At 40.6% G+C, this 24,249-nt stretch overlaps 1 protein-coding gene across 1 annotated transcript in view; it reads right to left on the reverse strand.

Moving 5' to 3' along the window:
* Positions 1–24,249, reverse strand: part of LOC145403356 (exostosin-1b-like) — a 135,126-nt gene that overhangs the window by 20,892 nt on the left and 89,985 nt on the right. The window contains exons 4-6 of the mRNA XM_080275144.1: positions 14,620–14,821; positions 3,146–3,265; positions 1,152–1,303 (exon numbers count right to left, since the gene is read on the reverse strand). Of these exons, the coding sequence (XP_080131270.1) occupies positions 1,152–1,303; positions 3,146–3,265; positions 14,620–14,821 (474 nt within the window). The remainder of the gene's footprint in view (positions 1–1,151; positions 1,304–3,145; positions 3,266–14,619; positions 14,822–24,249) is intronic.

Raw genomic sequence — 24,249 nt, forward strand, 5'->3', positions numbered from 1 at the left:
CCAAGTCATTGTTTCATAACCAACATAAATTGTACCTCATATGAGGCTTGCAGCAAGGCCAGTGAAGACCATTGTGTCTCATATGAGGTCTACAGCATGGTAGGGTTAAATCCTTGTCTGCATAGGGTTTCCCTTAAATAAACAAATTCATATGGCAAAAGCATCATGAGGGCTACATAGTAACTCTGTTAATTTTTCACATGTACCTCTCTCTCTGGTGGTAGGTGGTGGCAACCATCATCCACTCACTTGATGTAGTGCTGCCTACTTCTTCCTTAGCCTTTATCTGTGCCTGCTCTCCTCTCTTCCTATTTCTCCCATCTTTCCTGTCACTTCTTAATATTTTTCTTTCCTTTACAGGTGGCTTTACATTGAGTGGCATGCCAAATGGTTTCCTGTAAGCCAAGAAACCATTTACAATGCTCATATATATATAACCAAACCATACGTGCTCCCTATGTGTCAACAAGTGCGTTGGTGGAGGGTTAGTGCCCCTCCCCGTAAAACAAATAACTCGAAGTCAAATGGCCACCCCTTACAGGATTATGGCGTCTGACAATAGATAGATAGATAGACCTCTCACTTTTTATTCTAAAAACCTCCCACATTAGTCTAAACTCATGCATGAAGCAGTGGATGGTGGAAGGTCACTGCTACTGTGACAAAGTGGTGCACCATAGTCCAAGGGGGATCAGGTGCCCTTCAGGACCTGTAATACTGTACATGAACTGAACAAATATAATAATAAATTGCCCATCCATGTCAGGTGTACGAGGGATGGCCACTAAAATGTGTACATACAGCACATACTGTTCTGAGCTCTGCTTGCATTCCTCCTCCATTATAGTGGGTGTGCAGAACCCATCTAACTACACACAGTCACCCTGTGTCTGTCAAGCTTTGTGACTAACCCACTCCCAGACTTTCTTCCTCATTCTGTTGTTTCCCTTGCCTCCAACTAATTTGTTCAAGCATCCTGAAATTAACAGATCTTTAATGGATTTTCTTTTTGTTCACCTTTCTCTAGGAAGAACATTTGCAACCTCTCAGCTTTGGATTCTTTCTCGATGTAAAAAGAGGGGAGGGGCGGGTTACACCTCAGTGCATCAGCATCTATGAATATGTAAAATAAAATAATAGTGGCAGCATACCTTGGTGAGGGAGAGAGACCAAGTGGTGTGAGATAGAAGGGGAAGTGAGGAAGGTAGTCTGAGAAGGACAAGTTGACTGCTAGAGCTCCTGGGGTGGAGTTCCATACAGAGAGTGGTCGTGCTCGCTGCCGACGTACTCGGTCTGCCACAATCTGTAAATATTAATTAGGGTAGAGATTTGCCACAATGCTATCGTTCATCCACCTAACTTCATTGACATTTTCATCCTTCTGCATTTTTTTTTTTTCATAATTCAAAGGCAGAATACAACAATAATGACTAAATTCTTTCCACAGCAATTCAACATAACTAGGATAAGAGCTTAATGATAATCTCTTGTTATGGCTCAGTATTCATGAAAGAGAAATTTCTGGCCAACGTAGAGTGGACAGAATACAATGATTAAATTTGCATTGTGTAAATATACATGAAATGAGAATAAATTACAGGTATATTAAATTTAAAATTTTCTTCATACAGGGTACATATGTTACAGTATGTCAACCTAACCAAACTTCAGAATGAGTAATGAAAAAAAAATTACAATTGGAAAAAAAAAAAAAAAACTTTACTACACACTGCAGCAATCAGAAGTATGGCTCTCCTGACTTATCTAGACAATGCAAGAGAATCACTGTAATCATTACCTTTCTGACCTTTTTTCCACCTAAGGATGAGGTGAAACAGGGTCCAAAAAACAAAGTAAGAAAATGAATATGAAAAGGAAAACTATCAACAGTATGCTTATTGAAATTAACCAGACATTAAATTACACATCATCAAGCCCTAGAATCAGGGCTTCATCTCACAGGCCTAACAAATGAATAAGGCAGTAGATGTATAATCTGTTTTATTATTGCTACCACACGAGTTCAATCTGCATGAGGTGACTGGTGGTTTTTCAATCACGCAATACCATCAAGGGAAGGAGGCCAGTCATCTGCTCTTAAATGTACTGGAGTAAAGTAGTCTAGCCATGAAACCCTATACCTGGAAGATTTGAAAAGGGGTAATGTGGTAATGGCTGCTACTTTTTCATTACTTTACATTTACACTTAAGTGTACTGGACTATGGCAGCAAAGGCCTGGGCTCCTATGCTCTTATGGAAGTACAGTACAGTAAAACCTCGATATAATGGACTTAAATAGACTGGAATTCCCTTTTAACAGGATCGAGGAGCTACTGGACTAATTTCCTATATACTGGAAAAAGTCCGATAAAGCCAGAAGCTATCCGGACTGCCTGACCACTTCAGCAATGTTCACCACAATAAGGTAAATAAAAGACATGTTCATCAGTGTACAATACAGTATTATTATATATTTTATACCATTTGATTACTGTAGATAATGTATAGTACAGTTCAGTGCTGCAATGGTAGTGAAAACAGTTTAAAAATCACTGGTGGGATCCAGACTAATGTCTGACACATCGGAAAAAGTTTGGGTTAACAAGGGGAAGTCCGGATCACTTTTATTGGAATTTTGCTTTTTTCTGAATGGCTTGGGCCCCAATCAGTCCGTTACTGTGAGGTCTTACTGTCCTGTATCACGAGATTGGTTGTTACTGTTTCATTACTCAGAGGTGGATCTAGAAAAAAATCTGGGAGGTTCTGAAACATTCTGACTGAGTGAGCCACATGCTTATTACACATGCTGGGGGAAGAGCAGGGGATCTGCATGCTTCCTCTTGAAAAACAAAGTAGAATGGTGCATTTTGATGCTATAGGGAAGAATAATAGCTGAATTTTCAGTATTTGTTGAAAAGGGTGGGTATGATTCAAAAGCACCATGCTCTACCTCTCTCCTGAACCTAATCCCTTCCAATTAATGACATACACTAGAGGGGTCTAGCACAATTTGTCCTGGCCAATCTAGTAGTAACTGTATGACGGTGGGCTCTCTACCTGAAAATACGAATGCATGCACCTTCTGAGTTGCATCATTCGTTATAATATGTCGTCCCTGTCTGAGGCCTGTTACTATTACTGTACCTCAAGTGTGGCAAACACAATTTTTTGCACTGATGAGAAGTACTGGTTCCAGATGACCTGTGTCTGCTGCCTCATATACAACATCTGAGAGGCATTGACTGATCGCACCATCTCAGGAACCTGCAATGAGGAAAATACAAATTTTACCACTGGAGAAATTTATATCCTAACCAAAGCAATTTCATTTTACTGCTGGAAAAACTCTTTCAAAATACATTACTCCTGGAGAAATTCATATCCTTAACAAAACAATACAGAGAAATAAGGAAGTTCTAGAGAATTGTGGTGTTGATGTGGATGTGTTGGAAAGCTTTTGGAGTATCCTGACATGGTGTGGCCATATGAGTGAACAGAGTGTGAAAAACTGATGTGAATGAAATGGAAAGGGAGGATGAGGATGAAGTGGAGGGATACTGTGGAGAAGTATTTAAATGAGAGTGATGGAAGATGGCGAGATAGCAGCATGTAGAGGATTGGGCAGGGGTCGGTCTTTTCATCATGGGCCACCAAAGGCCACCTCACCTAACCTAGCCTAACCTAATCTTGCTCTTCCAGTGGCTCTCAGTGCACCATGAAGTGGCCCTCAGTGGTTCTCAGTCTTTTCATCGATGGCCACGTGGGAGCACACACCAGCCATCCACTTGATGCAGTGCTGCTCTCGGGTGTCTGCCCTTTCCTCTCCTCCATCCTTCTTTCCTTCCATCCTCTTCTGTCTTTCTTTCCTTCATTCTTTCCTCGTCCTTCTGCCTACGGGTGACTTTACACTCCCTCTTCTTCTGTCTTTCCTTCCTTCATTCCTTCCTCTTCATTCTGCCTTGAGTGACTCTACACTGACTGACAAGCCAAATGGTTTCATGTACACCAGGAAACCATTTACTATGATGGGTGGCAACCATAAAACCAAATTTTGGCACCTGGTGGTTTAGTGGGTAATTATGGCGCTCCAATCGGATTGAGCAGGTGAAGGTTTATACCCAAGGAGTGGCTGGGGTTTACGGCTCATGTAATGCCACTCTGGGATGAGTGAGGCTGGTCACTCTCATCTTAAATGTCAGTACCAACTTGCCTAGTCCCGGGTTCCTACGCAACTCATGGGGCAAAGTAGGACTGGATGATGGATGGATGGATGGCCACTGAGCGCCACCTCACCTAACCTAACCTAACCAAACTTTGGTTTTCCATTGGCCCTCAGTGAAAGGACTCACCGCTGAGCAGCATGGAAGCTATCTGTTCATTGCTACCTCTTTCAAGATTAAGACATCTGGCTACTGACAGACAGAATTGTATTGTAAACAAAAATGGCTTAATTTTACCATTGGAGAAATTCATACTCTACAGAAAAAGCCCAGTACATTCCCTAGGGGTCAACCCCCAACTCATCTGTTTTTCCACTGAGACCTGTTCCTGCACTGACCAAAGTTTCCCCATGGATTCATTTTCCCCAAGGGGCCTAAAGTCCTCCATGGACCTATTTTCCCCATAGGCCTGTCTTTTGCCCCATGAACCAATTTTATCCATATATCTATCTTTTTCCATGATCTACTTTACTAAATGACCAATTTTTTCCTATGAAAAATTTTCCCTACAGGCCTATAATACCCATGGGCCTACTTTACTTCCATAGCCCTATTTTCCATCACAGATGTACTTTCTCCTGTGGACCAATTTTACCTCATGGACCATTCTTCTTCCTATGGGGAAACATCAAATCCCCATATGGACCCATATTCATCCTTGTACCTATTTCACCCATGAATCTGTTTTTAACCATTGGACCTATGGGTTCACTTGGACCTTTTTCCTCCAAGGACTTATTCTCCATGGACATATTATCCCAGCTGGATTTATTCCAAAAACCCTATGGACCTACTTTCCCCCCATCTACCCACCCACCCACCAACATACATACCTAGTTACCTACCCAACTCACCCAGTGTAACCAGTCTCAGTAGTCGCATTATGACTTAGCAAATTTCCCCTCACCCCCTGAACACAGTCATAGCAGATTAAATAGTACAGTATAGGTTAAATCTATAGTGCCTCTATGTGTGTGTGTGTGTGTGTGTGTGTGTATTTACCTAATTGTGATATACAGGAAATGAGCTACGCTCGTGGGGTCCCGTCTCTGTTTCTCAATAAGTCAAATTTAGCTTTAAACTCGTTTAAGTTTTTAGACTGGACGATCTCTTTGTCCAGGCTATTCCACAGGTCTACTGTATACATCTATAAGGAAAACTATAATTCTTGATATCCTTCAAGCAGCTTGACTTCTTCAGTTTCATTCCATGTCCTCTTGTTACTCTCTTATCTTCTTTGTCAATTTTTTATCTACTCCCACCATGGTGCTGAACACTGCAATCATGTTCCTCTCTTTCTCCTTTCTTCTAAGGAAGGCAAATCCAGCTTTTCCAGCCTCTCTCTGTACAACAGATCTGCCAGACTGGGGACCATTTTGGTTGCTGTTCTTTGTATTCTCTCAATCTTGTTTTTATTTTTATTTTTGCGTGGGGACAACACTACTGCTGCATATTCTAACCTGGGGCGAATCATGGCCACTATTAATTTTTTCATCATCTCCTCATCCATATAATGAAAGGCTACTCTTATATTAGTCAGGAGTTTATACGTCTCTCTAACTGCCCTGTTAATGTGTTATTCAGGTGACAAACTGCCCTGGACCAGCACTCCCAAATCTTTCTCTTCTCTCGCTTTTGTGATTGGTTCATTAGCCATCAAATAATTCAATGATGGCCTCTTGGTACTTTTACCCATTTCCAATATTTTACATTTCTTTGCATTAAATTTCATTTCCCACATCCAGCTCCAATCGTGTATCCTATTCAGATACTCCTGCAGCATTTTACAATCCTCCTCAACCTCTACCTTCCTCAAGATCTTTGCATCATCAGTAAACAGACTTGCATAGCTGTTCACTCCATCTACCATATCATTTACATAAATCAGGAACATTACTGGCACCAATACCGAGCCCTGTGGGACTCCACTTGTTACTTTCCTCCATCCAGACATCCTATCCTTTATTACTTTCTCATTTGTGTCTCTCAAAAAGTCTCTCATCCATTCCAGGGGGTTCCCCCTCAGTCTTCCTATATGCTCTAGTTTCCACATTAGTCTCCTATGAGGTACCTTGTCGAAGGTCTTCTCCAAATCCAAATACACACAATCCACCCAACCATCTCTCTCCTGTAGCAAGTCAATCGCTTTTGAGTAAAAACTCAACAAGTTGGAAACACATGACCTTCCACTTCTAAATCCAAACTGACTATCAGCCAAGATATTCATCTCTTCCAGATATTTTATCCATCTCTCTTTCAGAATTCTTTCACACAATTTTGCGACCATGCTGGTTAGGGACACTGGTCTATAAATCAGGGGTTCTTCCCTGTTTCCTCCCTTATAAACTGGTACCACATTTGCCCTCTTCCATTCTTGAGGCACTTTCCCCTCTTCCAAAGAACACACAATTAAACTGTGAATTTTATCTGCCAGTTATTTTCTGCATTCCTTCAGTACCCAATTAGAGATTCCATCTTGTCCTGGGGCTTTCCTTACATCTTGAGTTTCCAGTAATTTATACACTTCCTGTACTTCCACTTTTATATCTTTTATCACTACATTTCTAGTCACTCCCACTCTTTCCACAAACTCCTTTTCATTTGTGAAAACTGATTGGAAACATTTGTTCATTATTTGTGTGTGTGTGTGTGTGTGTGTGTGTGTGTGTGTGTGTGTGTTCTTACCTAATTGTATCTTTACAGGAATGAGTCAAGCTCGTACTGTCCCGTGTCTTAAACCATATTTATCGTACATATCCTTAAATTTGTGAATTGTTTTGGCACACACTATTTCATTCGGTAGTGCATTCCACTGATCAATTGTTCTATTTGGGAAACTAAATTTCCTTACGTCTTTATCGCCTCTCTTTTTATGCAGTTTTTTGCAGTGTCCTCTTGCTGATGCTTCCCCATACGCTAAGTAATCATTAATGTCTATTTTCTCCTTCCCTGATATGCATTTATATAGCATAATCATGTCACCTCTTTTCCTTCTCTCCTGTAATGTTGGTAGATTCAGTTTATTTAGTCTTTCTTCGTAGCTTAGATCCCTTAAGCTTGGTACCCATCTTGTAGTGGCCCTTTGAACTTTTTCAATCTTGTCTATGTGTTTTTTGAGATGGGGACTCCAGACTACTGATGCATACTCCAGGGTTGGTCTGATGAATGATGTTATTATCTTTCTTACCATGTCTTCATTTATGTATGTAAACACTATTCTCATATTGGCAAGCAGTGTATACATGTTACGTACCTTCTCACTGATGTGGTCAGCCGAAGACAGTCTGATATTGACAATCACACCTAGGTCCTTCTCTCTTTCTGATGTGTGTAGGGTTTTATTTCCTAATGTATAATCCCAATCAGGTCTTTTTCCACTTTTACCAAACTTGATTACATGACACTTGTCCACATTGAATTCCATTTGTCATGTATTACTCCATTCATGAAGTTTATTTAATTCTTCTTGTAGCTCTTTACAAGAGTCTGTGTTAGTAATTCTCCTTTGTATTTTTGCATCATCTGCAAACATATTTAGATAACTTTCATTTCCAGTGTTTCTGTCTATATCATTTATATACACTAAAAACATGATTGGTGCCAGCACTGAGCCCTGTGGTACTCCACTAGTCACTTCTTTCCATGATGAGTAATTTCCCCTTAGTACTGTTCTCATTTTCCTTTTCATAAGAAAATCTTGCATCCAACAATACAGATTGCCTCAAATTCCTCCTTGATGGTACAGTTTCCATAAAAGTCTTTGGTGTGGTACTGTGTCAAATGCTTTCTTGAAATCTAAATAGATACTGTCCACTCATCCTCCTCTTTCCTGTAATGTGTCTGTTACTCTGTCATAGTAGCTCAACAGATTAGTAACACAAGATTTTCCTTTTCTGAAACCAAACTGTCTTTCTGTTATCATACTGTGTTCTTCTAAGTGATTTACCCAAGCTTTTCTTATAAGCTTTTCTAATACCTTGCTTACAACACTGGTTAGTGATACTGGTTGGTAGTTACGTGGATTTTGTCTATTCCCTTTCTTGAATAAGGGAACAATGTTTGCTTTCTTCCAAATATCAGGTAGTTTACCTTGACTCAAGGATTTCTTGAAAATTAAAAATAATGGTTTACTTAACTCCTTTGCACATTCACGTAGAACCCAACATGAAATTTCATCAGGACCATGTGCTTTTCCTTTGTCTAATTTACTTAGCTCCTCCTGTATTTCTTTTTCTGATGTTTGTATATCTGGTAGTATGTGTGGGCATGCTTGTTCCACATAATCCCTTTCAATTTTTTTTTTCCTCTTTAAAAACTGATTGGAAATTCTTGTTTAGTGCTTCACAAATATCCTTCTCTTGTGTATAGGTGATTCCATCGTCCGTAATGGATTGTATTTGATCTTTTACTTTAGTTTTGCTTCTGATGTAGCAGTAAAATAGCTTTGGTTGATCACTACTTTTATTTGTAATATCCTCCTCAAACTGTTTCTGGACTTCCCTCCTTATTCTTGTATAATAGTTTCTTGCCTGTTTTTAATTATTATATGCTCTTTCACTATTGTCTTCTGTATCTATTCCACAACAAATCTCTTTTTTCTTTTGATTTTTTACATTCTGTATTGAACCATTTCTTTATTTTCTTTTCTGTTTCTTTGTGCTGTGGGATGTACTTCTGGACTCCTATTTCATAAAGTTCACAGAATTTTTCATACATAGCATTTAAATCTTGTCCTCTAAGCTCATTTTCCCAAGCAATTTCTAAGAAGTACTTTTCTTGCCGTTACAGATGGCTTTGCATTGAGTGACAAGCCAAATGGTTTCCTGTAAGCCAAGAAACCATTTACAATGCTGGGTGGTAACCATATAACCAAACCGTATGTGCTCCCTACGTGTCAAGTGGGTTGGTGGAGGGTTAGTGCCCCTCCCTGTAAAACAAATAACTCAGAGTCAAATGGCCACTCCGTACGGGATTATGGCGTCTGACAATAGATAGATAGATAGATAGACTTCTTTAGGTCATGATACTTTCCCTTTTTATAGTTTAGGCTCTTTTTGTAACTTTCATTGCTGTTATCTATGTCATATGCAATCCTGAAATTGCAATTTAGTACTGCATGGTCACTTTTGCCGAATGGAGGGTGATATATTAAATTGTCAATATTGTTTTCTTGCCTAGTAAATATGAGATCTAGCATTGAGGGCACATCAAGTCCTCTTTTTCTGGTGCTTTCCCTTACATATTGCATTAGGAAAAACTCTTGCACAAGATCCAGGAGCTTTTGGTCCCAACAGCTTTCTTGGCTTATTATATCTAGAGTATTCCAATTTATATTTGTATCAAAATCTCCAGTTAGTATAATTCTTTTCGATTTCTCTTCCATTTTATGTACTAATGCTCTTAAACTCTGAATTGTACTCTCCGCCAGTTCCTCATATTCGTCTCTTTCCCATGTGTTAGATCTGGGTGGCATGTACAAATTGGCTACAATTACTTTCCCTTCAGATGTATTTATCTCTACTGCAATCAGTTCTACTTGTGATGGTATATCTAATTCTATTTCTTTGACTTTTAGATTTTTCTTAGTTAATATTATAATTCCTCCTCCATTTTTTAAGTTCCTATCTCTTCTCCATATATTATATTCCTCTAAGTTTAGGATGTCATTTGATATCCTTTGTGTTAATTTTGTTTCAGTTAGGCATATTATATGTGGTTCATTTTCTCTGACATAATAATTCATCTCTAATAATTTAGATACCATTCCATCCACATTTGAGTACATCAACTTAATCATCTTGTTTATATACTTGCCATGATTTGGTTCTACTACCTTCCTCCTTTTTATTCCCTCCTGTTTATGTACCACTTTCGTACCTGCAATCTAATTACTTTGTAAAACAATGTATTCTTCTCCTCCTCTGATCTTCCCTCATTTTTTGTTTTTGCTTCCTCCCTCTTCTCTTTCAGTAATTCCAGTTCCTCTTGTGTTAGGCATCTTTTTATCCATACATTTTTTAATTCCTCTTTTTCCATAAGATTCTTTGCATTTTTTAGTATCTCCTCCACGGTGTTTACACTCTGGAAGGTTACCTTTAGGGGTCTTGACTTGCTTTTCTCATATTTCCCTAACCTTTTGTGTTCCTCTATGTCTTCACTACAGATTTCCTCTGATATTTCTTTCAATATGCTCATTACATGTGCCATCTCCTTTTTGTCTCTTGAGATCTTGTTTTTTACTTCTTCCTCTTCTATACCAGTGATTACGATAGATTTGTTAATATCTACTGAGTCTCTGACTAACTTAGGATTGTTTTGGATTATTGTTTTCACTTCCTTTTTAATGCTTTTTACCTCCACCCTTGTTTCCAAGTCTTTCTTTACTTTCACTATTTCAGCATAGGTGGTTTCCACATCATTTTTGTAGCTTTGCACAGCTTCATTCACCTATGTTATCTTCTCAGTATCACTGCTCTGGTCTATCAGACTGCTTACTTGCCTAATTGTCACTGTATCATTTTTGAATTCTTCCATAATACAGTACTCTCGTTGTTGACTACTGTACTTGCCATTTCACTAATTTTCCTCCTAAGTGTACTCACTTCAACTGTTAGCTCATCTATGGTTATGTCTTTCTTGTTGACTTCCTATCCTAATTTTTCTATTTCTTCCTTTTGCAAGTGCATCTGTTTCTTAATTTCATCAATCTCATTTTGAAAAGCCGTCTCTAACCTGTGTACTCTTTCCACCAGTTTATTGTGAGTCTCCATTTCAACCAGTTCTTGGTAGGAAATCATCATCCTGCTTTCTAACTTTATCCCTTTTCTTTTCCAAATTTGCTTTACTGGTCATTTTGCAGTACTAAAACTGCATATAGTACTTACATTCCCTGGGGCAGATTGTAGACTAAACAACGATCAGCTGATTGTGCGCATTCTTGCGCCGCTGGTTTGTTTACTTTTCTGTTAGACCAAGTCTTACTAAAAACTTCTTCTTTTTTATATTAGAACATCATTTAGTCCAACCTTGTACTAAGCTTGACTCATATAAAGATATTTAGGTAATGCCGCTGGCCAAGTTGGCCAGGTATAGAGCGGTGGTGACGTGCATCTGCTTTCTCTCGGTGTGTGTGTGTGGGGGGGTTGACTGATGGATTTGGGTGCTGTGAAAATACTGTAGGTCTATAGTAGAAATAGGTCCATGAATGAATAAAGGTACACTGGAGAACAAGACCCTGGAGGAAATGGGCCAGTGTAGGAACATGTCTAGAGGGAAAAAATGTCAAAGGATAATATGCCTATGAAGGTAGTAGGTCCATAAGAGATAATAGGTCCATGGTAAAAATACAGGTAGGTTCCGAGGGGAAATACAGTAGACTTGCATAGTGCGTGAGAGATTGGGCGAACCACGACCTCACGCACTGTGAATATATAATCTTATGGGAAAAATTACATTTGGACGGTACCCCCTCATACCTGGACATTTCTTGGCCCTCAGTGACATAATAAAGGTCAACTACAGATATAGCTACAATAACAAAAATATGAGTGGTCACCTTAACAACAGTCGACAACAGGCCTGATGGACTTAAATACAGTAATATAGGTTCCGAAGCGCGGCAACACTTACGGCGCCACACCCCCTGCCACACCTCCCACTGCACCAACACTTCCCTCCACAGACCCCTCTTGAAAACCTTCCCCAGGAGCCTCAAAGTCACTCACTTTGGCCATAAACTCCTCGAAGTCCAATGCTCACACTTCTGACATTGCATCCTCTTCATCAACAGGAGCAGGAGCAGACGGTGTAGGTGGTTCTTCAATTTCACTAACTTGAGCCCGCTGTGTGTAACTTGTTATGAGCGTCTGTCTTCTTCTGTTTACTTCTTGTCTGTGTAGAAACTGAAGAGTTTGTCGATACCAACAAGAACTTCCTCCGTTCTTAGGCTGCTCACTTCCTGTTCCTTTACCTCTCCTTGAGCTTATCCACGGCAGCAAGGATCTTGCTTATTCTTGACATACACAGCTCAGTCCTGCCCTCCATCATAACAGGCTGCTCAACTTGACTCTGCCTGGCATCAGGCTCTGCGTCAGCCTCGTCTATCCGTTGCAACACTTCCTCGGGAGGCTGTTCCTCATTAGCAGCATGCACTTCTCATATGTCCGCCAATGTAACATCCTCGAAACCTGGTACAGCTTGTGCTGCTGTCAGTGTCGCTGCCTCAGCCTCGGCCAGTGATTGAATGGCCGTCTCCTGGGTCGTGCATAAGTGAGGAACGAGCATTCACCACGCATGGTTCACCGTTGCAGGTGTAATCTGGTGCCAGGCTTGTAGGAGAAATTCAACTGCGTCCTTCACTGTAAAATGGCGCCAAAATGCCTCAACAGTCATGGCACCTGTGGCGGGTTGGGATACAGCTGCTGGAGGAGATGGAACGGGAGCAGATGCCTCATCGAGGTCTTTGTTGTACACGACAGGTTAGCTGTAGAGAGCAGATCCGCACTGTGCACGAGCCAGGACTGTTATGGCGCGCCCGCTGTCTTGTATCCCAAGCGCGCAGTAGAATGCCCAGGAATTTCTGCGCATAAACATGACGACACGTGATGCGTTGTGTGAGGGATGGTAGCGTACTAACAAAAAATGGCATTTTTGATCCAGTCCTTGCCTCTACCTCGCGTTCTGTGAAATAAACTCGCGCATTCAAGGTTTTTGGTTATGATTTTTGGTCACTCGCGCACAATGCGAATCGCGAACTGTGATGACACGCACTGTGCGAGCCTACTGTATGTCTATGATGGAAATGATGTTCACAGGTAAATCAGGTCCAAAGGGGAAGGTAGGTCCATTGGGAAACTGGTTCATAGGGTGAAAATACTTCCATGAGAGGAAGAGGTCCATGAGGCAAAATACGTCAGTGATAAGTACAGGTCCATGGGGTAAAACAAATCCATCAGAAAAACTCCATGATGGAAAATAAGCCCATAGTGTACGTATGTCTAAAAGGAGAATGGTCAAGGGGATAACAGGTCCTTGGGGAAAAAACTGGCCCATGGAAAAAATAAGTCCAAGGGGAAAACAGGTCCATGGGGAAAAAACTGGCCCATGGAAAAAATAAGTCCAAGGGGAAAAAACTGGCCCATGGAAAAAATAAGTCCAAGGGGAAAACAGGTACAAGGGGTAAATAGGTCCACTTGGTAAAACAGCTCCATGACGGCATGCTGGTCCATGCAGGAGCAGGTCTGTGGGGGAAAATAGGAAAAAGGGGAGGAGGGGGAATAGACCAGTAGGGGGTGGAGTCGGAGACAGGCATATGGTTAAAACCTAACTACCATCTCTTATCTGGTGTTGAGTTACCACTGCAAATTCCAATTTTCTCTTGATTAATTTGCATTTAGTGTTGATGTAATTCCACAAGGGAAAAAAAAATCAGGTTCATGCTCACCTATCTTGATCCACCACTGGCCAAATGATATTCAACTGATGAAAAAGTCCCCACCACAGATGGTAGGCTTGTTATCAAATACAGCAAAGATACTTTGGTCCTTCTGTCAAGGCTACAGTAAAAAAAAAAAAAAAAAAAAAAAAAAAAAAAAAAAAAAATTTTAAGCAGTCCTTGTTTACAGTCTGGGTTGTTTGAAAATATCACAGCTTTTTCAGTGCAACTGGTACTGTAAATAATGGTAGGGAAAATAGAAAATAGGTTTCACTGGAAGTAATCAAACTCTAATACGCAATTCTGCATCTTACTATGAACTTCATAACGAAAAAGAACTAAAGAGGCTACTGATGTCCAGGATTTACTGTATATCAACCTCATTCTCCTCCTCCTCCTCCTCCTATCATCATCATCACCACCCATCTGACCAGACAGTAAGAAAAACCTGAGAGAGGGAGACCTAGAGAGAGTCTGCCCAATTAAATGGACAGCACTCAAGCCCAGCACCTCAAAGACATAAACATCCACACTTATGTGTTTCATGAGGACATCTGTTGTTATATTTCTCTAGACAATTATCATCACTTCAGAGAACCCTTATTCAAAATGGAGATGTTAGAATTACACTTGTTACCCATTCACTAAAAGATATCCTCCATATGCTGAAATGCTGTATAAAATTGTCAGGAGATTGAAAACAAAAACCAATAACAGTCATCATCGGATTCAAGTTCGTCCCTTCATTACAATTATGTATTTCTGTATTCTTGCTGCCACCAAACAATGATAATCGACTTATGAAATCTGTGGTAACACACTGAAGGGGTTAATGAAGGCTATCTCTAAACTCTCATGTTCAAAACATACATCTGGAAAAAAAAAAAAAAAAAAAAAAAAAAAAAAACACGCCTCAACGGATTTAAGGGGTTACATCGACACTATCATTCCTAAAGCTAATGTACCTGTAGCAGTAGTCTCTCGTCAGCATATATGGTTGTTGTAGTCCAGTCGATGACCTCGCTGAAGGGCAGCTCCCAGCCATTGGCCAGCAGGACGGGGATGCAGCCAGCCTGGAGCACCTCAAGGAAGCGGAAGGAGCCCAAGCGGCGGCCACGCGGTACCAGGCAGAAGGTTGAGTTGCGCATCAGCACCTCGTAGTCGTACCTGCCGAGAGGAAAAGGTCTAAGTTACCAAGGGGAAAAATATTAGATGCTAATCTTTCCTACTCCGTTGAGGAGATAATATCCACAGCCTAGTACAGTCAGTCCTTTAGGCTGTACTTTGCCAAAAGTGGAAGACATTTTCATGAAAACAGATATTAGTGCTCTATATATATGGGACATGTAGGCCTATTTCCCTTCTCTACAGAATTTGGCTGGACGGGGTCTTCTTAACCCCTTAAATGCGGCCGTGTACAGTCGATCCCCCCCGAGTGGCGGGGTTGTATTGCGGTCTGAGTACCTGTAGGAAAATATTAGCCAAAAATCAGAGATTAACCCTAGAACATTATACTTGGTATGGCAGATAGTACTTACATTCAGCTTTCTCCAGAGACAGGTGTTGAGCCTTCGTGGACTACCCAAGGACTTGTGGAAACTTGCAAAGTTGGGTAACCAAATCTTCACTTTCACACCTCCAGCAACCCGGTTTCCCCTCTACCACAGCCTCATTCTGTCACAGTAAACTTTATACTACAACTTAAAGGTAGTTTGGAATCCGTATTTGTACAATAAGCACTGAAAACAAGGCTAAAATCAACGGAGCGTACGGCCGACATGCACCGTGGCGGTGGTCTTCCCGTCACTCAACAAACATTTCCATTTTCACAGCTAGAAACATGTATACTACATTATTTTCAATCATATTATTTCCCAAAAGATCACCACGGCGCGCTTTTTATTCTGCCTTACGCCCGCCACTTTATTCTCGTTCCTGTCGGCCGCTTGCACTGACTGGGAAGAGCTAGAACTCGCCATAATGTCACTCTGAAAGCCTGCAGTAAACTGACGCTAAACAGGGGCAAACCGTGAGAAAAAAAGCTAGTGTTACAACTGGGGAAACAAGCGTTTCCTATTAGCATAAACGTGGTGGGGGGGGAACGGGGGGAAAACGCGATACTTGGCAACAACTGAGGTCAGTAGTACAAAGGTAAAGTATGCTAGTTGTAGCTAGAGGGTGGTGGTACTGATAGACAATACCAGATGGAGCCTGCTTGCCCACGGTTATTCAAAATTTACTAGAATCGCAAATGCGACGATCCGCCGTTATGTCCTTTTTGCCGAGCGTCGCAAACGAGACGATCCGCGTTTAAGGGGTTAACAAGACGACACACGCATACACAGTGCACATGAAGTATAGCCAATGTACAGCCACATTTTCCACCATCATCAGAGGCAACTTGCTCAATGATCTAAACTGGAATTATAGCATATTATCTCTATCTATACTGAAATGTGTTGGTTCTGATGTATTGGTGTTTTAACCAATCAGAAGTAGAGTTCTCATTTATGAATCATTCTTTCGCAAAAATCTGGAGAATACAGAAGCTGTGTCAGGAACTAATGCCTGTTTAAGATGATAAACTGGAATGACAAACACAGAAAAAGAAACTACATGGGCGAATTAATGATGCTTCTATTACCAAACCAATGGTATCTCAAGAACACTGTTGACCTTCCTGATACTTTCATTTATTTTTCTGTATCACTGAACTGCTTCTCTGGTGTGTTGATATAGAATGTGCATCAACACCCATAGCATCCCTCATATAATATCACATCTGCTTTAATTTCCCCTTCCACTTGGTTCTCAGTCTAGCCCTTCTCCCAGCAGCCAGCCTGCTTTAATACACGTTCCTTGCGGATCATTCTGTTCAAACTACCTCCATATGCTTTTCAACTTGGCATTCATCTCATCATTTATTTGTCTATCTGTCCAATGTACTCATCCCATATGAATTTCTAAGGTGACCTGTTTCTACTACCCATACATGCCCGTCTTGCGTCTCTCAGCATCGAATAATGTCATGTAAACCTACCCCCAGTTTATCGCTATTTTCAAAGCTCAGGTGCAACCGGTCCTACAGTGCACTTAAACTAATTGTATATATCTACGTATACAGTACTTATATATAGTATATGCATATGCATGCAGTAACCTCAAAATGAAACTTTTAAAGCAGCGAAAAAGTGGCACTACTTAGCTAGAAAATAAGATTTTATATATATATATATATATAGGCTTCTGATAAGGGCAATAAGGTGTTTATGGCATTTATAAAATCTGGAAAAAACATACGACAAAGCACCCAGAGAAAGACTGGAGGGTTTTGCACATGTACGGTGTGGATGGTAGGCTGCTAGGTGATGTCAAGAGTTTCTATGATGGTGGTGAGGCATGTGTAAGGGTAAATGGGCATCTAAGTGAATGGTTCATGATCAATCTGGGTGTACGACAACGTTGTGTGATGTCCCCGTGGTTGTTCAATATATATACAGATGGGGTGAGGAGCGAAGTAAAATCATGAGTAATGGAGAGAGGGATGGCGTTTGTAATGAATGATGATGGATGGACTATCTCAAATTTGTTGTATGCTGATAATGCAGTGCTACTTGAAAATACTGGACAAGAACTTGGTAGACTTATACAAAGTTTTGCTGATGTCTGTGAGCGCTGTGCCTTGAGAGGAAATATATGTAGAGAAGAGTAAAGTGATAGGAATCGAGAGAGAAGGTGACTCCCAGTGTGATGTTACAGTGAATGGAGAGAGGCTGGAACTGCTGAGAGTTCAAATACCTGGGTACAGTGATAGAAAAGTGGGGAATATATACAAAAGAAGTGGAAAGTAGAGTGACATAAGGAAGAAAAGTAGCTGGTGTGATGAAGGCCTTGATAAGAAACAGAGGCGTGAGTGTCGCAGCTGCGTGAGGCATACATAAAGGAGTGTTAGCGGCTCAGAGCCAACTTTAACACATGGATGTGAGACTATGGTGTGGCATGAAAATGAAAAGCCAAGAGTGAGAGCAGTGGAGATGGGACTGCTGAGGAATGTATGTGGAGTACAGAGTGGATAGGATACAAATAATGTGATTCATGAAAGATGCAGAGTGAGGAAGTCTGTGGACACCAGAATCGAAGAGTGTGTAATGAGATGGTATGGTCATGTGGAGAGAATGGATAACAACAGAGTGGTGAAAAAGAAAAAAAGAAAATGTGCAAAACAAGTGGAAAGTAGTGACACAAGGAAGGAAAGTAGTTGGTGCTATGAGGGCCCTGATAAGAAACAAAGGCTTGAGTATTTAAGCTACGCTAGGCATACGCGAAGGAGTGTTAGTGCCAACTTTAACATATGGATGTAAGATTATGGTGTGGCATGAAAATGAAATGCCAGGAGTGATGGCAGTGGAGATGGAACTGCTGAGGAATGTATGTGGAGTACAGAGAGTGGACAGGATACGAAATAATGTGATTTGTGAAAGATGCGGAGTGAGGAAGTCTGTGGGCACCAGAATCGAAGCGAGTGTGCTGAGATGGTATGATCGTGTGGAGAGAATGGATAACAACAGAGTGATGAAAAAGGTATATCTGAGTGAATTTGAAGGAGGAAGGAGGTGAGGTAGGCCAAGGAGTAGGTGGAGGGATATGGTGGATGACTGTGAGAAAGAGAGGTATGGAAGTCTGTAAGGCTAGGGAACTGACATGAGACTGAGTTGGCTGGATGAATGTTGTGAGAAGATGTGTATGATTGGGGATTTGGCACCCCTTTTTAACGTGACAGCATCCTGATTGACTCAATCGGATATGTTTATGTGAAGCTACGGAATGTGGAGATGTTTTTGGTGTGTCTGATAGAGCCAGGAATACAGGGGCTTGAATGATGAGTAAATGGAAGTGTGGCCCACTGGACTGGGCAACTTAGGCTGTCTGGATGTTGCTACTCCTCACCCTGCCCTAGGGTGGGATAGGAGGTCTGGATGATGATGATGATGATAACACACACACACATATATATATATATATATATATATATATATATATATATATATATATATATATATATATATGTAAGCAGAGAGGTGAATGCTGTATAAAATTTTGTTTGTTGGGTTCTCAAAACTGCGGTAAAACTACTTACCATCGCTGCCTTCTTTCACTTATGTTAAGGAAATCCGACCTATTTCTGCCTACTGCCCCATTTTCCACACCCTCTCTGACACATCACCCCACACGCCCAGATTTTCCATAATTAATGGCTAACTCATGGAAAGCCATTGCTGGCTTATATATAGAACGGAATCCCCCACTTCTGTGTATTGACATAAGGATCCAGCAACCCCACCGCCCAGAAATTGTTGTCAGCTATGGTGCCTAGTATTTGGAATCTCCTTCACCTTCTGAGTTAGGCCCCACAGAACTGAAACATCACTGCCTCCAGGTATATCTACTGTGTGAATAAGGTATAATATGGTAGTGATAATGATGGAGGGCCTACTATTTTTCACCGTAACATCGAGCACACAAAATTACCCCATTTGGGATTGTGTAACCCTAGTTGGAAATCCTTGATCATCTATCTATCTATCTACGTATTTGTTTATTTATATACATATAAATATTATAAACGTATAAGCGCACTGATGGCAAAAAGGGAGAAAGAAAGAAAAGGTCAGTCTGGTATGAAAAATCACACTGAAACAGCGTGCAAAACTCTTGACATGGCCATCATCCTCCTTATACTGTGATCTGAAAAAATTTTTATATGACCAGAAACTACAAACAGTATAATCCAAAGGCAGGGCAGACAAACACATTACTCTAGTTCAATGTTGCTTTACGAGTCTGGGGTCCTTCCTAAACCATTCCCAACTCCACTGTACAAGCACACCAACACCCTAATAACTTGTACCCAGAGTCACATGGGCAGCCGGGTGTCACATCCACAGTGCACGGTTATATATTCTAACCTCCGACTGTGACCTGCACTGACTAAACTGGTAATTGCTAGAATGGGCTGGCGTGATTTATGCCATATGCCACACACTCTGGATTAACTTGGGGCATTGCCGGGAAGTAGGCATTAAAACACACACACACACACACACACACACACACACACACACAGATTTTCGTCGGCTACGGAATCTCACAACCACCTGTCTTTACAACTTTATATCCTTATATGGCAAGGTAATGTTCTCAAGTATGATACGTAGGTACCCGAGTCGACTAAATGACCTAAGAGTGTAATCTGTAAAAATAAATAGCTAAGGAAGAGGAGCTAAGGGTCATCCCACGGGAATACGCCTCTCTCTCTCTCTCTTTCTCTCTCCAAAGACACATGAAACTTTACTGAAATGCCCCACTGCTTCTTCCAAGTGTGGAGACAATTATCAGGCCCAAAACACCCATTCAGAAAATGTCAGTCATCAATGTGAATCTGGCCCATCTTGGATCCAGTGCCAACCATCTTATCAAGTTTCATCAAAATTCATATATATATATATATATATATATATATATATATATATATATATAGGCTAAAATACATGCAGTTGCTTGAGGAAGTACTTAGGATCATATGTTGCTGTGGGTGGAAGAGTAGATGTAGAAGTGAAGTTTAGAATGAATGAAGTAGGAAAGGTGCTGGGAGGAATGAGAGAGAGAGAGAGAGAGAGAGAGAGAGAGAGAGAGAGAGAGAGAGACTGTACATCTACAGTTCAATGTCTATTACTTCACTGATGCCAAGAACAGACAAATTTATTTACCAGAAAATGAGGGTGGTGGTGATGGTAGCTGGGATGATGACAGTAGTGGTAGCTGTTATGGTGGTGGTAGTGGCTATGATGATAGTCATGGTGGTGATAGCTGTGGTGGTAGTGGTGGACATGTATTGATGATGATGATGATAGTCGTGGTGGTGGTAGCTGTGACATTGTGATAATGATGGTAGATGTGATGGTGGTGGTGGTGGTGGTGGTGGATGTGTGATGATGATGATGATGATGATGATGATGGTCGTGGTGGTTGCTGTGATAATGATGGTAGATGTGATGATGATGGTGGTGGTGGTGGTGTTGATGGTAGCTGTGATGACGATGATGGTGGTGCTGGTGCTGATGGTAGCTGTGACGATGGTGACGGTGGTGGTGGTGACAGCTGTGGTGGTGATGGTAGCTGTGATGATGATGGTGATGGCTGTGGTGATGATGGTCGTAGCTGCCAAGAAACAGCTTTCATGTGGGCAGGTGGGCCACAAAGCACTTGCTCCAAAGCGAAGCATAATTCAGACACAGCTCTAATTTGGACAACTGCAAAGCGGCCCAATAAGGCCGCATTTGCGTCTAGTCGTATCCAAGATAACAGCACCAGCGAAGGCTCCACATCACCCAGTTACTTGGCTATATGGTTGTCACCCAGCGTTGTATAAAAAAAAAAAAAAAAAATGGGCTTGTCATTCAGTGTAGATCACCTGAAGAATAATTTGGCTGCATTACATCGCGCGAGTGGATGATGGTGGCCACCACCTACCACCAAAAACTGTTTGACCAGTGCAGAAGAACGTATAATCATTATAGCACTGGGAATCAGCCAGAAACATTATACGGAGGAAAGGAATACTCTGTACGGCAACTTTACGTCTAAAAAAGTGATACAAAGAGGCTGTAACTGCTCACTGGTACTTAGGTTCTGGCATAACAATTATCTGAGCAGACACATTTACCGTACTAACTGTAATAACAATGCGCTGTAACATAACATTATATTAAAACATGTAATATATAGGCTTACCATAATATCTATGTCAGTTACAGCTGTGAACCTGGCTAGTCCTTGGCAGGTTATATTTGATACAGGAAAATAGTTTATTCCCAGGCATGAATATGGAGTTAGCAATTCGTCAGTTATGTGGAAACACAGCATAATGACAAACCTCTTAAGACTTTCGCGAATGCACAATTTATTATATTATGATACTATCTTCACCAAACCCTTACCGATTACAAATGTCCGGTGCAACGCAGATGATAAACTTTCCTTCAACTGACTATAAAGGTGACCGTAAACTCTAAGTTCCCACAAAAGTCTCCACACTTCCTTAAAGTTTGGGTACGCTTCCTTGACTTTGTTTATGAAGGGGGAAGACGGTGGTGACGCCCAACGCTAAACAGATCGGTATAAATAGAAAGAGGCTGATGCAGGGGTGATCAAGCTGTCTGATCTGCACCAAATGTTTATGCAGGTAGAGACGAAGGGCTGGAGTGATTTGCATTACGGAAAAGGTGAGAGAGGCGAGACTGCAGTGGAACAGATATTCGAATAAGTGAAGAAGAAACAGGAACAGTATCAATAAGTGGCACATGGGAAAATTCATGTAAGCTTTCACTAAGCATTTTATCCCATTCTTCTCATGTATGTTATATATATATATATATATATATATATATATATATATATATATATATATATATATATATATATATATATATCATCATCATCATCATCATCATCATCAGCCGTTTTGTATCCACTGCAGGACCGGCCTATCCCAACCGAAATGGGGACGATACAGCCAATGTATCTTTACCAAGTGGCTTAGGCTGTCTGGTAGAGACTGTACGTAGGGTGTGAAGTGCTTGTAAGTGTAATTGTAGTGTCGGAGTGGCTTTGGAAGTGTATGTAGTTTGTGAACCAAGTTATATATATATATATATATATATATATATATATATATATATATATATATATATATATATATATATATATATATATATATATATCTTTTTAATGTCTACAAAGCTCGCACGCGTACAACAAGGAACTAAGGCATAATATTTAAAATAAATTGCCTGGGTAAGGGCTTTACGAAATCTCCTAAGCCAATTACAATATGATCTAGAGTCTTGTAAACGCTTGCTTGAATACGTTTGCTTTCACTCATAAAGCTATCAAACACTTAAAAAATCAGACTGAATATTAAAGTCAAGAAATAGACCAAACAATGTGTTCTCCGACTATGAACTTTTCTAGAGACACTTTTCCTAATGGCATGGAGGCAGCTGGTGAAGGTAGTGGTGAGGGCTCAAGGAAAGAGAGAGAGAGAGAGAGAGAGAGAGAGAGAGAGAGAGTCAATTCCTACGATAAGACAGTTTCCATGGCAATTAAAGATTATAATGAAGTGTTTCGTTTTGTCATTTCCACTTTAATATTCACTCTAGTCTCGATGTGAAGATGTTTTTGGCTATAGTACATGAGAGGAAATAACAACATAAACAAGCAAGCTTATACATATTTTAATCCATTTGCGCCCGGTGTCCTCAATATAGGACAAGATGTGCATTTTCAAAATTTAATTAAGAAGGGAACCCCGGGGTAGGAACCTATGACCTTCGCGACTATGAGCCCATTGGCGGAGGGCAATACGCTTACCCATCCAGCACAATCTCTGGCACAGGGACTCTGGGAGCTAATGAATTAAACTTAGATTTTATAAACATGGTCCAGAACGTATGACGGTTACCGCTGCATTTCTCCAACTTATAACTTAAGCTTAGGAAAGTTCTTAAATACGGCCAGAAACAATAAGTATGATCATTGTATTTTCTCATCTTGCACATAACTCAGTACGAATAGATGTCATGATTGCCTATCCCGCGAGTCACACACACACACACACACACACACACACACACACGAGCAGCCGAAGAGAGAGGTCGTCCCAGGCATCGCTCCTAACCTTGAGTAGTTTCAGGAATTTTGTCTGTCCTGTCTCCTAGGGTCTTTCTTTAAATTTAAAATAATGGAAGTTGGTAGACTACCAAAAATGTAAAGATTTGTTGGCAATAGTATACATGAATGTTTGTGGCTTATTCGGTAACAGCTGTTTAGGTACTTTACCGGTACGTTAAAGATGACCGAAAATGTAAACAATGAGGGAATGGAATTTCAAGGATTTGATGCTAATACTAATGTCATGGACCTGGTGAAAACATTAATTATGAGGATTAGTGAACTCGAAAAAAAAGTAGAGAATCTAGTGATAAAGGATGTGTCAGGAAATACGGAAACCACCATACTGTACAGAGTCTAATCCAGTCCAACGAAACAGCCAATGAAGAGATTAAGAATTTGAAGAGGGAGAATGTTGAACTGAGGAGGAAACTTGAAGAGAGTACTAATAAAACGGAGAAGGTGAGTAATGTACTAGAAGAACACAAGGCAAAGTGGGCACACGTAGAAGAAGAACAGAAAGAAGTGGTCAGCTTAAGAGAGATCATCCAGGAAGAAAGGGAAATGAACAAGAAAGAAATGGAAGAAAATGTAGTGAAAATACTGAAGAAAAAAGAGAAAATAGTGAGAGAAACTGTAGAAAGGAACAGATGTGTGGTAGTATTTGGAAACAGGGAAGAGGAAGAAAAGGTTAGGTTCGCAAGACTCGAGAAAGACACGAACATGGTGAGAGGAATATTAGGCAAGATTGACCCCGAAGGAGACAAGTGGGTAAAAGAAATTGAGGAAGTAAGGAGGATAGGGCCTTATAAGAAAGGGGAAACAAGACCAATGAGAGTCAAGTTTACATCAGAAAGTGTAATAAA

The sequence above is a fragment of the Coenobita brevimanus genome, chromosome 60 (assembly GCF_032717465.1).
Source record: "Coenobita brevimanus isolate Jiangsu-jjx chromosome 60, ASM3271746v2, whole genome shotgun sequence".
Classification (NCBI taxonomy): Eukaryota; Metazoa; Arthropoda; class Malacostraca; order Decapoda; family Coenobitidae; genus Coenobita; species Coenobita brevimanus.